Source organism: Pezoporus wallicus, unplaced genomic scaffold (assembly GCF_028554395.1).
Source record: "Pezoporus wallicus isolate ANWC-B61680 ecotype Strahan unplaced genomic scaffold, APGP_CSIRO_Pwel_v1 contig_6401, whole genome shotgun sequence".
Taxonomy (NCBI): Eukaryota; Metazoa; Chordata; class Aves; order Psittaciformes; family Psittacidae; genus Pezoporus; species Pezoporus wallicus.
This window is the reverse complement of record NW_026638608.1, coordinates 1,031,884-1,049,048: the sequence shown is the minus strand read 5'-3', so window position 1 is coordinate 1,049,048 and position 17,165 is coordinate 1,031,884. Positions and strand designations below refer to the sequence as shown.

Below are 17,165 nucleotides of genomic sequence, written 5' to 3'. Positions count from 1 at the left end.
TATAAAAACCCGTTACATAGTTCAGTAATGAGAAAAGAAGTTTCAATAGATTTTGATGCGAGATATCCATGTTGCTGTGTTATGTGGTACATGTGCCATGTTCATTACTTGTAATGCTAGCTGCTTTGTAGAGCTGTTTAAACTTTACATCATGCTAAAAAATACAAGGTTTTTTGGGAACTATTAGTTACCAAAACATACCCCAACTCATGGTCTGCAGTATAGCACCCAGATCACTTACCTGGAGTGTTTAAAGGACCTGGGGATGGGACACTAAAGTTCTGAGGTGTTCGTGCAGCTGCTGGGCTCTGCGATGGCTGTGGAGATGGACTGGGGAGAAAGCTGCTGGGTGATGGAGCTGGGCCAGAGCTGGAAAATAAGCATAAAAATCAAACCTGCCAGAATATGACAAGGAAGCATGATCAGTGAGCAGATATGCTTTCAGCAGCTTTGTTACAGCACTGTGTAGCTCTGCCAGTAGTAGATATGGTGAAGATTTCTTACAGTTTCTTTATTTAAAATAGGGATTTTCAGGCTGTATTCAGCACAATCCTGCCTATACTCTCACTGCAGTTATCAAAATTCACTGACTTCAATGGAAACACCATAAGATACATTGAATGCTTCTGAAAACCTCACCCTTACAGAACTGACAAAGAGTCTAGCTCACCTGACATTTGAATTTGGCTGAGAAGTTGGCTGGCCTGGCTGAGGGGATGGCTGTGGCTGTGGTGGAGGAGGCATTGACTGGGGGGTTTGAGCTTGTTGGACAGGAGATGGGGATGACATCATGGTAATATTGTTCTGGCTGACCTGAAATGTGGAAAAAGATCAATAACAACAAAAGGGAGTAAAGGATGGGAACCTAACTAAAAGGCTTTACCTATGGAGAGAAGCGTATCCTCAGACCTACAAGAAATTACACTGTTAAGTTTCCTGTTCTCTCCCATAACGATAGTCCCACCTGTATTACTCTTACGGCTCTTAGGGCAGTACTTCACATCAACCTTATTAGAAATAACTATTAAAACTGCACATAATTTGAATAACTGTATAATCATTGGTTTTTATTTCCCACACCATCACATTGCAATTAAAATATCAGTAATGCCACCTGAAAAGCCTGTACTTTAATAGTACTAAAGAAGAGCAGGAAGTAAAGACAGTTCTAACTTGAGAATTAACAGCCATAAAAACTCCTCCTTATTTTGACATTTGAATTCATCTTCACAGTTTGTCAGACTTGACTGTAGTTTCCCAATGGATTTTCTTTAGGAGGAAGGAAGGACAAAAGCACACAGTAAGCCAAATCATCAACATCTTGGTCAAACATTCAGCTTTGAAAATCTTGATGGAGATAGAAACACGCCAAACCGAAAGCCTGGATGGGAAATTAAATGGAAGTAGCTTTCTGGCCTTAGGAGCATGATGAGGTATGTCTAAAGGACAAAAAGATGAGTAAGATTATTTCCAGAGCAGTACCAAACTCTGTAACAATTAAGTGTATTCTTTACACAATAAAGTGCCAGAGCCAGATGATGCTCAAGTTAAAGCAACTTCTCAATTTGTTCTAATGGACGCTTTTCCCCTTTATCCCTTAAAACAAAAAAGCTCTGTTTCACAGTAGTGCACAGTAGTGCACAGATATTAAGTGATCATGTTCGTTTAAGGGACATGCAGAGTTCTTGTGGTTATAGACACATACATACAAAGATAAATCAAACCAGCCTCCAGAGACTGCATATTATGACTCATCAAAGCGTCCATTCTGTAAGTTACTTGTTAGCACCTTCATGAATTAACAACTCTGTCTCCCTCGGTCTAAAGCATTTTTAAGCTAAGGTCCCAGTAATCCACTAGTCCCAAACACTTCATGGCCACTGCAACTTGGTGTTGTCCTTCACTCATTAAATATGAATCTAAATCATCCAACTGTTTCCAGAGGACGTGATATTTAGCACATGAAAAAGCAAGTATTGCATGACCTACTTTCGCATGTACACACTGAACATGACAAGAAATACTTCGCTTGGAACACCCCATTACAGCATGCAAGAAGTCACACTTCTCTAGAAAGAAAAATGGGCCCAAACAAATCTTCAGCTAGGTGCAAATGTAGAACTGTTAAACCCGAAGATACTACTATATAATCCATTACAGCATAGCTTAAAAAAATAAAAATAAAAATCAAACAGAGTCTGACATACTAAGATTTTTTTCCGTTTTCAATTACCCCATTATCTTCGCAACCTCTCCTGCAAAGAGGATACCTAGAACAAGTGAGGCTGAAATGATGCTTTAAATCAGCTGTGATACCTTCATTTTCTCCATAATCAATAAATACCGAGACTGTGATTACTGTTTCTCCTAGGAGGTGGATTTTTTTAACAGTACATGTCCCTTCAACAGTAAGGAAAACACTTCTGAGATTGAAAAGCACAGACTGCGTCCCATAGAAACCAAGCTTCTCACCACTCTGGAAGGATGCTATGATGAACACTGCAAAAAGCATTCCCTGACGGTTTTACAATTCTATTCAAAGTTCTATCAAATACCAAGTGATTTAGAGCTTACCCATATGGATGCTGGACCCATTTTTTCATCAAGTCAAACTAAGATAACATTTTGTGGTTTATCATTTCCTGAAAATCACACCCCTTTTAAGTGTCTGAAGTTGGTTACATAAAATTACTTCTGAAAACTTAAATCCTTGTGTTTTGGGAAACAACAAGAAAGATTTCGTTAGGGCTTTTGCAAGATTTAAGCTTCTGTATCTACTTAACACCAAGATCCCTTCACATTAATTTACAAATGTTGCAGAAAAGCAAAGAAAAGAACATGCAGCATCTACTCTGCACATAAGCAGAGAATTAATTAGATTTTATTTATATATTAACCCTTCTGATTTAAGTACATGCATAGGCAAACAGCCTTCCTTCTTCCAACAGGTTTGCTCTGCCAGCTTAATTTCAGAATACCAAAGGCTAATGTCTAATATTAATCAATTTGTGACAGTGTCAAAAACATGTACTCAGAAGTGTGCAATCCTGAACTTACTCTCTTACTTTAATTTGAAAGCAGTTAATTTGCTACATATTAATTTCAGTTGTCTTTCTATAGAACAGATTTAAAGATGCTTTTAGCTTCAGATTTCTACATTGTTTGCAGGATATTACAAAAATTTAATGAAATTTTAACTTCTAGATAATGTTCTTTCCAACTAACTTCAATTAAAGAGAAGGCTTAAACAAAAAAACAACCCAAAACCAAAACACAAAAAATACCATTAAACCCAAAAGACAAAAAAAAAAAAGGAAAAACAAACCAACCTTCCTCCAGAGCTTTAACTCCATTAAACTTATTTAGCTCCTCATTTAACTCCAGAGTTACTGACCATCCATTTTCCACATACGTAAGGAAATGCAACTATGTACTTTTTCACTTATGGAAGACAGTTTCTGTATCTACATATTCATGGACAGCAATTACAGCCCACTGAATGTGAATCTGCTCTGCAACTCTGCCGTGACCTGATCATGACACTAAGCCCTACTTTTCTGAAGTCTTGCCCAAAGGATACTTAGGCTTGCATGACAAAAGTTTGCACTTAGTAACCACTAAATCTAAGCTATTCTTAGTATTCAGAACACACCATGCTGGAAGATAAATTTAGCTATGAGGCCTACATCCAGTCTGCTGAGTCTCAAGCAAGGGACAGCACACAGTATAAATAAGGCTAGCAAGAGTTTTTCAGAAGCTCGCAGTAGAAAGAGCATACAATATGCAGAAGTGATCAACAAGGAAAATGAGACTGCAACAAGGAAGTGGTGGGTAAAGAGGAACAGTAAAAACACTTAAGTCCAAAGGAAAACTCTAGAAACCATTACACTACTTACAGCGTACTTAACATTTCAACATTAAGCCAGTAAGCACAGCCTTGCCTAATCCATTGCAAACTGAGTTTAAAGTTCACCATTATGCTGCTTTACATGACAAAATGTCAACTCTGCAGAGCTTCAAATAAGTTCAGATACAAGTTTCCATATTCCCACTCAGGCTAGTATCCCTTCCTTCATTTTAATATTAACTCAGGTTTACTTGGTTTTCCCCACCCTGAATTTTCAGATTGCTGAATACTTCTGTGCCAACAATAAAGTGGAAGTTCACGTTATTGCAGACTGCAATAATTTTGTTATCTAATTGCTAAATCTATGTATTAATCTTTAAGTAAGTTTCAGTAAGAGCAGGTTTCTTGAGTGAATCCAAATATGGAGCATCAATCTTCTCTTAGCTGTTCAAAAAGTGGCACTAACATTGACAGCAGTTCATCTTTGGTAACTATTCAGGCTCAAACTTCAGCTAAGTTTAAAAAAAATTCAGTTCTAACACTCTAGCAATTCAAAAGACCAGGAGGTTGTGGAATTCAGTGTAAATCACTGTTTACACTATCAAGTATCAGTAAGTACATTCTTTTCATTGAAAAGACAGTAACAACAACAAAATCCCAATTAAACAAAAAAAAAAAGCACTGTAGAATCAACTGAGCCTTAAGGTAAAAAAAACACAAATTGACATTTTTGTCATACAGAGTAAAAATAGTCACTCAGTATTTATATCATATCCCCTTTTGTTGAAAGGGATTCTTCACTGCAACACCAAGATATTTTTCTAAAGAGAAAAGACACTCTGAACTGCCTACCACCAAGTCTAAATGACTTTTGGTACTGTAGTCAATAAGAAGACAGGCTTCAATGAGTAATTAATAAACAGATACATGCTATAGCCCTTTTTCTCCTGTGGCAAGCACCTGCAAGGGCTCTGATGATAAGCCAGTTATAACATATCCGTTAGACAATATTATTTAAGCGTTTTACGAAATTAAGAGGTAGAAATAACAACACTTCTAAGTTCTAATCTACCTAGAACCTCAACAAAATGATCTGGAAAGAGCACTAGAGATTCATCCTGATCTAGAGCTGTCAAGTATATGGCATTGTCAGTCTGGCTTTAAAAACATGCTTCCTGCCAGCATCAAACTATGACTTATTCACTCATTTTACTACCACCTGCTTAGGAGCATTTTCACTCCAATTATTGTTCATACAGAAATTTCCTTTCCTCTTCTGCCGTCTCTAGTTCTTCAGCCTTTTACATCATTTTCACAATCGTTGGAATGATACTGAGAGTGCTCCTGGATGACCAATTCATTTGGTATCAGAAATCAATGCTCCTCAATAATCACAGACATGACAGCACTAAAAGATCAGCCTATGGCACTGAATGGTTAAACTAGAAGTCTTTTATTATGACTCAAATATTAAATTTAAGCCAGTCTAATCCTTAAATATCTATCAGAAGGCTTCATTGTCAAATCAAACATTTGAATAATTCATATGCAGGTAACTGTCTCAGTTACATGTAACTGCTACAGTAAATAATGTTCAAAGTAAATTGTCTTTTGACTCAACAACTATGCCTGGGTTTTATTTCAGTTAAGGTAAGAACAATGACCATCCATCTTAAACTAGAAACAACAAAAGATGTGTTTGCATAGGTCTACAGAATCTTTCTGGTTACTGTATCTACCTTCCTGAGAAAAGGCTGTGCCTACTGAACTTGGTGCAGCAGCACTAGGAAGCAAAGTTTCAGACATTCCAGAGACCCACAAGAAGCTTGCAAAGGAAACAAAAATCAAAGAGTGAAGAAACTTTCATGAAACCTATGAACAAAATTGAGAACTAAAATTGCATCTGGCATTAAATTTGAAAATTAGCATCTAGAAGAATAAGACATGAGGTTCAGGAATAACAGACAGAAAAACGCAGTTGAATGCTATTCCATCATCATGATGTGGATTTAAATCACCACCAATCACAGGGCTCAGGACACTTCAGCAGAGGAGAGCCTCATTTTGTGACTTCCTGGTAAGAACTCAGTTCTATTTCTCCCCATTCTAGTTCTCCCCGAAAATGAAACGTTTCACTTGCAAAACATGACCATGAGGTTTTTAGAAGATGCAGAACTGCACCAGGCAGATGCAGTACTTGTGCATCTTCCAACAACAGCTGGATGGTGCTGCCAGCCTTGCCTACACAGGTTCTTCTCTGATGCAGGTACAAGTGGAATCCTTCTGGCAGTTCCACCTACGCAACTATGAAACAAAGGAACAGCTCCATTTTTCTTGGTTCCCAGTATCACGCCAAGAAGCTACTCAAATTGATATCAGCCAAGTTTACCATTAATGAAAGAAGCAATTGTAGAGAATATGAACATGAGTAAGGTCCCAGACACAACTCAGCTAGGACACTGCAGTACTGACTCACAGTACTCATGAATGCACACTTGGGGAGTATGGACAAAAACCGAACAGAAACCACAACCTCTCATTTAAGACTTGACTCAATTCTGAGCATGCAGATGATGTACATGTTAAAATAAAGATCTATATTGCTTTAAAAATGCTTTATTTGATATCCCAAGCTCTCAGAAAACCTATTATTTAAAATGAAAAAGGATCCATAAGAAACCTTAACAACCCAGTACCCTGAGTAACACCAGCAAGTTAGTTGTTTCATAAAGAAGTGAACTTCTTGCTTGAAAGCAAGAGCTATATAATCACATATTGAATGCTTTGCACCATTCCTGACACGATGTGCTTTGACTCAGTAAATACCTGTGGCATTTGCTGTCCGCCCAAAGGAATGGAGCTTGGCGGTGTAGCAGACACAGCGGTGGTAGGCGGGAACCGTGGTCTTATTTGCATCCCACCTCGGGCCATAGGTGCGGTGATCATCTTTGAGGACAGAGGGACAACAGACAAAAGTAATCGCAAAACAAGAAATGCAGTGCACTGGCAGGATGAGAAGCACATGCAACCTCCAGGAATTAGGGGGAGGGAGAGCATGAAGGGAAGGTTAGTGAGCTTTTCTCTAAAGGTTAATCTAACATGCTAGCTTATAAATCAAACTCCTTTTCATCCTTCCTATCCAGTTTCAGGAAGCATCTAATGAATTCTAGGTATCTTGAGAGAACTGATACATAGATTCAGATTCTTGGGTCGAGGGTTCACTATGCTGCCATTTACATGAAGGGCTTTTCCTAAATTTTGTCTGAAATCTTAAATTTCTAGAATTCTTGGAAATAAGTACTCTAAAATTGTTGTCAAGAATGCTCCATGTAAGAAGCTATATAATGCCATAGGTTGCTGATGTGCTTTCATTCCCACAGAGGGCTCAAAGGATTTAACAGTATTTGCATATGCCATCCTTCATTACAGAAGTATTTGGCTGACAGTTCAACAGCAGCTGTGAGTACAAATGCTCCACAGTGAGCAAGATTTCAGACCAACCTATGACACTATAATAATACCAAAGACAACAAAAAGGACTTCTGTGTTTGAAAAAGCTATTTCCTTCCTTTTATAACCCAAAGAATAAGTCAAATATATCCTTGCAATCTCCAATATTCTGAAAAATATCCATTCCTCTATTACTAAGCTATGCAAAAATACTCGTTACGAGTCTTATAATCTGCCTTGATCATGCACTATTTGATTCTCCAGATGTACAGACTGAGCACACCCTGAAATGTCAGCACTTAGGACAAATGCTGAGGTTAGCACTGGAATGGATTTGCATTTTACAACAGTATTAGGACTACACTACTCTGCAGTGTCTAGAAGTACCTTTCAGAACCATTAGCCTGAGTAAGCCACACAGATTTAATAATATATATCTGTATAACCCTCTGTTGCTTAAAGTTTTGATATTATACCACTTATGCCGAGAATTAACAGCAAATACAGCATATTTTTTAAGTAGTGTTCCAGTAACTTTGGCAGATTCAGTCAACAGTAAAAGAGCTTCTGTTTGGTTCTTCAAAGATCTACAGTAAAGTAGTCCTCCAAGCTACTTTTTTTCCTCCAGCATACGTATTACCAAGGAACCTAAACAGGCCCTAACTAACCTACTTGTTAATGAAGTCTCCTTTCAGTAAATGGTTTGGGGCATTCTTGCTTAGTGTTCAATGTAAATGGACTGAAGCAGCCAGCAACATGTCTCTAGAGGATGTCAGAGAATGCATGTGCTTACAACTGTTAAATAAAATTAAATACAACATAGCAAGACTGAAAAAGGAAGCAATAACTGATAAAGAAAACAGTGTCAAATTCAGCACAGCTGTTAGTTCACAACATCAGAGCAATGCAGTCCCCTTCCATCCAAGGCAAAGAGGGATGGTCAGAGACAGGATTTCAAAAGAGAAACAAATGAGAGCACTTCAGACATCACACACACATGCACATGTACACACACAGCATGCAACAGCCACCACAAGCTAACACAACAACCCAGCACTGGCACAAAGCACAGGTGGATGCTACAAAGTGCAGTGAAGAGCTACAGTATCAACATGAGAGCTGGTGAAGCAACACAACCCTAACAAAACAAAAAAAAACAACCAAAACCAAAAAACAAAACAAAACCAAAAACAAAAAACTTGAAAATTGCTGGGAGAGGGACAGGAGGGAAGGGGAATATATCCTTCCAGGCACAATCACCCCATCTTAGACCCTCGTGAATGCACATGGATCTCTGGAGCGTGTGAAATCCCAGGGATGCTATGGTGACCCGCACGTCCCACCTTGGTCCTGTTTCTCATGCCACGCCACCAAAGTGTGAAGATCAGCTTGCTTCCTCCAACGGCAAGGAAATTAGAAGCATATTCACAGTTTAAGTGTCTGGCAAACCACTGAACACCAGTATAATAAATTGCAATTCAAAGGTTTTCAGCTGATTGTGGTTTTGTGGTTGGACAATTTTGTGTTTGATTTTCTTTTATTTTTTCTTTTTTTTTTTTTAAATGTGTGCTTCAGAAAGCAAGTGTATATATAAAATTATACCAATTCCACCACTCTCTTAACAGAAGTGATCTATTTTTTCCCCATTCACCAGCTGATTTACATGTATGAAACCTGTGATCCTTTGACAAAGGAGTTGGGAAAGGGGGTTCCAAAGATTGCATCCGTTTTAGGAAAAGCAATATATCCATGAAGGAGTTGTTCTTGTCAGTCTAAAAACAGAAGACAACTAGAAGTGCTCAAGTACTTTTGAAAAGATTCAAACTGAAGGCAAATCTGATTTATCTCAATTCACAGAACTGAGAATTTTACCCTGTAACAACAGAGAACAAGCTGAGGAAGAGAGTCTCCCTCCCCTGTGAGATACAAACCCCATTATCTGATAAAAATAAAGTGGAATATACAAGTAGAATCCTGTGTCTGTATTTTTCTTTCATCTAAAATCCAAAAATTCAGAATTCTATAAATACGCAGCTTCTGGTGAGCACATGTAAGTACAGTGCCACTGTCGCTCCACTAAAGGTAGCTCTGATTTTCAAAGAGCAAGAGCCAATTTGCATTCTAAGCACCCAAAGGAGTGGCACTAGAACAGTGGTTTCAACTTTATTAATAATTAACTCCACTTGATTACAGCGTTTCTCTTGGTGCTGAAAGCACTCCTGTAGCACACTGCAGTCACTAGGACACTGCTGTGTTTATTTCTCAGCTTCACCTGTGAGTTACATGCTCTCAAGGACTAGATACCCAAGCAGGGTAACATTGACCTGTGTGGTGTCTTTACGACTTCAGAGAAGAACTTCAAAACTCAGGTGGATCCATGCTTAAACCTGGAAGTGCTTCTACTTTTATGCAGGAAGGATGCACAGGAACTTAACAGAAAAGGAAAAATGCAGCCATATCAACCAAAATCCCCGGTATGAAAGCACCCAGAGATAAATTTTAAAATGTAACAAGCAAAGATTAGGATAGGGTTTTTTTATAACAAAAGCTTCCCTGACCCAAATAAATCCAGGCAGATCCATTAAAAATGCTGGTGCTAGTGAAGAATGTACTAAATACAAAGCAAAATCTACTCTTAGGAGAAATTTCTTACAAATTAAAGAAAATCCAAATGTACTCTCAACACCAAAGCTGCACTGTAATATTGTACACTGCCACAATCTTAAATAGGATACACAGAAAATATTTACACAAGCATGAGAAACCCATTTAATTACTGGACTCCACAGCACTATGTGAATTTTAGTAGACTCGTGAAAATAAATGGAGCAAAGCCTGTATGTGGAATTTTCTAAACTCCACCTGCAATAGATAATGAGCAATCCCTGAGTTTACTACACATGTCTGAGCAAAGCTGCAATAAAAAACCTGCTGTCAACCATCTTATCACCTGAAACTTTTCAAATGCGCCATGCTGTTAAGCCACTGGCATATGATTTCACTAAACGGGAAGAATCAAGTTGACTCGATATAAGCACAATCCATCTGCTCAGGAGTTGAAAAGAGCACCATTAAGTTAGTAAAAAGAAAAAAAGTCAGTCTCCTTCCAGCCAGCCTAAGTCCCTGCAGCTCCCACCTGGAAATTATTTAAGAAATAAACCAGTTTTAATTCATATTTCAACTGTAGAAAGAGAATTCTACATTGCTGACAGTACTGTACCAACTGTACTTACCACTGCTCAGCTTTTATATCCTGTGTTACATCGACACAAGCAAAAGGACCAATACAGAAACAGAATTTAGCCACCAACAAGCATGTGGGCCACATGAGAGCTATGATAGTACAAGATACTATTCCTGTTACATATTTGGGAGATACACGTTAAAGAACCAATTGTTATCACAGTCAAAGTAAAAAGCTTCCAAAGGTCTTATTGGATCTATATTATTAGTTGTTTGTTGAAGGGAAAATGGTGCATGCAGACATGGAATGTCTGGGTATACAAAAAGACCTCTACCATTAATCCTAGTCAAACCTCATTTCATCTGTCTGCTCAGTCTCTTCATCTACAAAGTGGTGGTAATTCTACTTACCCGTGTTTGTAAAATGCCTCAACACTACAGAGGTAAGCCATGAAAGACTATTTCATATTCTTGTGGAAAACAGGATGAGAGGTTCAGCTCAAGCTATTCCCAATTTCCCCCCTACCATGTATCCTTCAAATCAGACACACATCAATGAACAATCACTGGGGCTATAAGTGTATTGCAGGATAAGAAAACTGTGTTAGACAATCAGCTTTCACCCAGCACTTCTTTAAAACATAACTCTGCACTTATGACCCATGCCATTTGTTCTTCACAATTCACATTCAGAACAAGAGCAATCTACATCTACTGCCCATTTCACTCAGAAAAAGAACGAAAGATGAAAGGAATGAAAGGGGAGTGCAGAGAGATTTCATTGTCTATACTATTTTTGTAGTTGAAACATAGAGATGGAAGGTAAATCACATGTGAGTAAAGAGAGCAGGCAAAGATTCACAGTACAGAAATAAAGTTTATGCAACAAGGTGGTCACCTAAGAAAGTTTAACAAAAGAAGAGGTGATACACTCCAGGTACCAACAGTCAGACTTGTAGTGTGACCACAGAAGGATGTCTTATTGATGGGCATTCCTGTGTCAGTAAAAGCAACAATCTTACCTACTTGGGACAGAAAACATGCACAGAGAGGTTGTCAATGAAATCCTGCCTCTGACTCCTGGCAAAGGAGAAGCAGCATAAAAGCCCATATCCCCTTTACAAAGGGTATGACCAATGTCAGACCCCTCACGAGAAAGCCACCAGAAACCCATCTCCATGCTTATCTCTACCATGCACTTGCTACAGGCCTATAACTAGCAATACTGGCTTCTGGTCCCTTACCTGCCCTGAAGCTCCCATCTGAGCAGCTTGTGCCTGAGCTGCTTGCACTGCTGCTGCTGCCTGCTGCTGCTGGACCAGCTGAGCTCTTACCTAGAGTGCAAAAAGAAAGAGTAAACATATACATCTGATTAGGGTATGACATTTCTGTTTCAACTACGTTCACTATGCTCATAAAAAAGGGTGTGAAGACAACATCAGCCTCATATACATTATTCCTAGTTTTTGAGCTTTCTTTATGAAAGTTCCAATGGTTTTACCATTTAAAACAGTCTTCCACAGATTACAGGCTCAAGGATCAATTTCTTCTTGCAACTTCTTACCTGTACTATGAGGTCTTTCTATGAAAATACTAGGTACTTTCTGGCAAACATAGTTAACTGCATACATGTTGATTTCCCTCAAGCACACTGCATTAAGCACCTACCAATAACCAATATTTCCAATGTTTACACATGCATTACGACTGTCAGTATGATATATGTGACCTCTAACTACTCCTAGCATAGCTGTTAGGAGCACAACATAGGTATATCGACCTGCCCATCTGAGGTCAGTAATTACTCAACTGTGGCTGGCCCACCACTGCTCCCCAGCAAGGCCCAAAAGAGAAGCAACAGTTCAAAAAGCTGCACCATTAAGAGGATAACCCAGCAAGAAGTTCAACAGAGCAAAACTCTTGTCTTGTCCCCATTCTCTTCAAGGCAGGAACTACCAGTATCTTAAACTCTGACTAGAACTTCTAAGCATGGCAGCAGAAGCAAAGCCAGCATACTAGATAGCCAGCACTGGCTCCAGTCACATGCACTGGGCATTTCAAAGTATTTGCTCATGTTCTACAGCAGGAAACATCACAGAGATCATTTTTCTTTAACAAGAGTTGTTTGTTTCTTTTTTCTTTTTCTTTTCTTTCCTCTTTTTTTTTTTCCTAACTTGTCTATTTAAGAGTGAGAGAAGAAATTATTTCTAAATATGAGCTGTATAAATGGTTTTCAGAGTTCCATAAGTCCTACTCTTGGACACAAAACTGTTCTCTACTGGCAGGCTCAGACATAAACCTCTAAACTCGTAACATTCAAACTACAGATCTCAACCTGTGTTTTCTCCTACTTCATTATTAGTAAAAGTCAAAGACTTTTTATTTCTCTAGAGGATCATAATGAACCAACAATCAGCTGGTGACCAGCCCTTACCTGCATTGCTTTTAATTGCTGTGGCGTTAGAGTAACAGGCATAACCTGACTAGGAATCTGTCCTGAGATTGCCTGTGGCTGAGACACCATGGGCTGGGGTTGAGGCTGGGATTGTGGTGGAAGCTGAGACTGTTGTGCCTGAGCAACCTGTTGTTGCTGCTGCTGCTGTTGTTGTTGCTGTTGTTGCTGCTGCATCTGTTGTATCTGCTGTTGCATTACTTGTTGAGGTGGCTGCTGCTGTATCTGCTGTTGTGGTATTTGTTGCTGCTGTTGCTGCTGCTGCTGTTGCTGCTGCTGTTGTGCCTGCATAGCCTGTGCTGCCTGCAGCTGCTGCATTTGGGCAATTCGCTGTAGTTGCTGTTGCTGCTGTTGCTGCTGTATCTGAAAAGCAGAAAAGGCCAGGATGCTAAAGCTTCCACCGATGCAATAGCAGCTTTATTTTTATAGCATAAACCAAGAGCAAACAGAATCCTAGTAGGTCAGTCTGACATTTTAAGCCCAAAGGGCAAACTCAACCTTTTTAATCCACTCAAGCTTCATATATCCCAACTCTACATAGTGCAAAGCCCATGGTTTCAATATTACAAGCTTGTCTTGCTACTAAAACTGTTTTCAAAAGCAAAGATGAAGTCCACCAGCTTCTCCTGCACAAATGGGCTCAGAATCACTTCCTTCAAATATAACCAGCCTATATCAACACCACTGTTTACCAGAAGCTGCACAAGAGCATGACAGCTGAAGTTTCCTCTTCTGCTTTTCTGCCTGAGGATGATACATGTGTATTGGCACATATGTTATAAAGCAGCAATGTATAATTCACACAATGACAAAACAACCATTTCTAGAGTAGTATCAGTGCTTTTAGTTCTTTCCCATATCTCTGTTCTTGTCAGAATGAAAGACTATCCTGATGTTTACAGAGAGAAAGACACAAGGGCTTTAATTCTCTATTGCTATGACAGAAGACAGCAACCAAACAATGTTAAACCCTTCCTCTGGGATGTAACATTGTCGGCAATTAACTTGTCAGTCTAAACTGAAGTCCTGCACTGAACTGGAAATGTGTTAATAACCGGCAGAGCTGAGATTCAGTACTTCTGTGCAAGCCAAGCCTCACTTGTCAAATAACTGATCACAGATCACCTCAATTGCCATTGTTGTCACCTGCTGTTGGTTTTGCTGCTGCTGCATCTGCAGTTTTAGCATGTGCTGTTGCTGCTGCTGGACGGCTTGCAATTGCTGCTGTTGCTGCTGCTGCTGCTGGACAGCTTGCAACTGCTGCTGTTGCTGCTGCTGGACCTGAAACTGTTGTTGCATGGCTGACTGCTGGGCCTGGAATTGCTGCTGCTGCAAAGCCACCTGCTGCTGCTGGAATTGTTGCTGCTGCTGCTGCTGTTGCTGAGCTATCTGCTGAAGCTGAAGCTGGGCTAAAAAGAAGGTAGACTGGACTTAAAACATGAAACCCAAACAGTGCCAGAGACAGTTACCCAGTATAACTCATAACTGAAAATAATCCCTAAAGTACATTAATGTTCTTCCTTAGCAGCATATACTTTTGCTTCCTCAAATGGATGAGGCACATTAAAGAGGGGGAATTACTACCAACCTCTACTCCTCACTGCCTATATTGAGTCAGTAATGTAGAGAATGTAGAAATAGAATCATAGAATACGGAGGAGGAAACATGCACAGAGGAAGCACCATACCCATAGCAAAAATAGGTGAGTTCTACAAAAACAAAGTTCTGAAGTAGGATTAAAGAAGCATTTTCTCATATAAACAGCTAAACTACTCTTCACTACACTAAGTAAGACATCCCATTAAGTAGCAGTATCTGAAACCAATTCTTCCTGCAGTTCACTTAGTTAATTTAGCCAGTAGTATGAAACCGTTTCAGCACCCTTTCCTGGTGGAAAAGAGGTATGTACTGAAAAGCTGATCTAACAATTTCAGTGGTTGAAGCAAACTGAACACTTACTCTGCTGAGTAGCTGCAGAGACACCAGCCAGACCATGAGGGGCCATTCCTGAGGTTCCAGGAGGCTGCTGCTGCCCTGGGAGACTCATCTGTTGTCCCATGGGACCAAGGCCACTCATCCCACTCAGCGGTGCTCCTTGGGCTCGGGAAGCCATGCCCATTCCAGGTGTCCCTGCTGGGGGACCCCCAGTTAGGTTCTGCAGGGCATTCATTGGATCTACAAAGAAAATAGTTACCAATAGGCAACCAGCCACGCAACTGCCACCCCAAAAATCCTCTGCTCACCATCATCCACTCTCTGATCTGCTGGCTTCAGATCGTGTCTAGATCCAAAGCCCTGAGAACCTAACATTCAGTGCTCTGCTGTGAGACAAAAGGCTTCTGGCACATCTTTGTCTCTCTGTAACCAGAATTGTGATTATTTAAAATGCTTCAAAGTTCCAAAAATATTCTAAATACATTAGAGTAAAGGAACTTACTAGTCACCTCTGAATTTATATGCAAGTCAAAACCCATATATCCATGAGGATATATACAGCTAGTAACCTCAAAACCCAAGAAATGACTCCCACTGTGGATCCAATTAGCCTCTTCCTCCTGAAGTCAACACAAAAAAGCAGGGCTCAGACAAGATGATGTACTTTGCTATACTGTTACCTTCATAACATTACGTTTATTATGCAGTGGATAAATTCAGTGCCTTTCAAGACAACTGTCGTAGTCTGAACCTCAGGCACACAGAAGAGTAAAGTCAAAGCAGGAATTGCCATTCAAGAGGGCAAAACACAACATGGGGTGCAGAAGCAGAATTAATCAGGTACAGAATGTAACACCCCCTCTTTTTTAAGAATACTTATAATTTCCAACTGTCTAGACTGAATATTACCCAGTCACAGACACTGCATATTTAGCCTGTGAGAGGATAAAAACAGAGGATCCTACTATGCTCCTAACATAAATTGCTATAAAACCAGCATGGAGGCAGAAGGCATGATCAGATCCAACGTCAGTAAATGGCAGATTGCGTACGCCCCACAAACACAGCACTTCCCTCTGACAACACACTGAGGAACCCAAAGCTGGTAACAGGGAGGAACCTGGACTGCTCAGCAGGAGATTAGTTTCAATCACTCCTGTTCTTTCAAGAATTTTAGTGTAGCAAGCTAACAAAAGTACAAACTGGGATATAAACAAGTCTCCCATGCTACATCCAAAATACTGCCCACCCTTTCACCCTCACCATGGAACAACTCCAAAGCTATCATGATACCTTTCCTTTCCTACAGCAGCATTTTATATTCTAGCTACAAAATCTACCTTCTTAATTCACTACAGCCCTGATTTCTAAGCTGTTCTGTTCAGAAACAGGGGGCAGGAGGAAAATAAAAAAATGAAAGAAGTAAAAAGAAGCTCTTACCACTGACTGAGGCTTGAGATTTCTTATTGTCTGCAAAGGAAGACAGTTAATTGCCTTTGTGAATATCATCACACAAATTTGGCCCCAAAATACATTAACCTAAGCCAATTTGGTAACTAAGATGCTATACAGGTAATGGAAAGCAAGCAAAAGTACAGGAAAAAACTAGGAAAGTGGAAAAAGCAGTAAATTTAAATAATTTCTCAAAGACTCTTCAATTATAGATGGATGTGTAAAAGGAATAATACTTAGAAATTAAGCATGCATATTACATGAAATTTTTAAAGCAACTTGAAGAGTCACAAGCAGAACCACACACAGAAACCCTAAAATTTATTTTTTGGGGGGAGGATGGGATAAACAATCCCATTACTGAGGGGAAATGAAAAACCCACAGCCCCCAACCCAATTACTTACGGATATCTCGGAAATGGATAATAAGTCTGGCCACAAGAGAAAGATATTCCTCCTAAAGGTGAAAAATGAGTATTTTAGAACAGGAAGTAAAAACAGACCAGCCACGACTTTCTGGCTTTCCAGTATTCTTCCTCAACTTAACAGGTTTTACTTCGCAGTCTCTGTGGGCTTCTCAGAGCAGTTAACTTGTGAGGAACAGTCTGTTAATTGACCTCATAGCAGCCTTCAAGTATCTGAAGGGGGCCTATAAGGATGCTGGAGATGGACTCTTCATTAGGGACTGCAGAGATAGGACAAGGGGTAACGAGTTCAAACTTAAACAGGGGAAGTTTCGATTGGATATAAGAAAGACGTTCTTTACTGTCAGGGTGGTGAGGCACTGGAATGGGTTGCCCGGGGAAGTTGTGAATGCTCCATCCCTGGTAGTGTTCAAGGCCAGG

At 39.7% G+C, this 17,165-nt stretch overlaps 1 protein-coding gene across 5 annotated transcripts in view; it reads right to left on the bottom strand.

The window, feature by feature from the left end:
- The window catches only part of MED15 (mediator complex subunit 15), a 30,250-nt gene that overhangs the window by 5,136 nt on the left and 7,949 nt on the right, over positions 1-17,165 (bottom strand). For 2 of the 5 annotated variants that reach the window (XM_057411281.1, XM_057411282.1), the window contains exons 3-11: positions 16,726-16,777; positions 16,309-16,338; positions 14,893-15,108; positions 14,079-14,341; positions 12,915-13,295; positions 11,725-11,814; positions 6,674-6,793; positions 671-813; positions 242-369 (exon numbers count right to left, since the gene is read on the bottom strand). In XM_057411281.1, coding sequence (XP_057267264.1) covers positions 242-369; positions 671-813; positions 6,674-6,793; positions 11,725-11,814; positions 12,915-13,295; positions 14,079-14,341; positions 14,893-15,108; positions 16,309-16,338; positions 16,726-16,777 — 1,423 coding nt within the window. The remainder of the gene's footprint in view (positions 1-241; positions 370-670; positions 814-6,673; positions 6,794-11,724; positions 11,815-12,914; positions 13,296-14,078; positions 14,342-14,892; positions 15,109-16,308; positions 16,339-16,725; positions 16,778-17,165) is intronic. The other 3 variants (XM_057411284.1, XM_057411285.1, XM_057411286.1) reach the window with 3 other exon arrangements.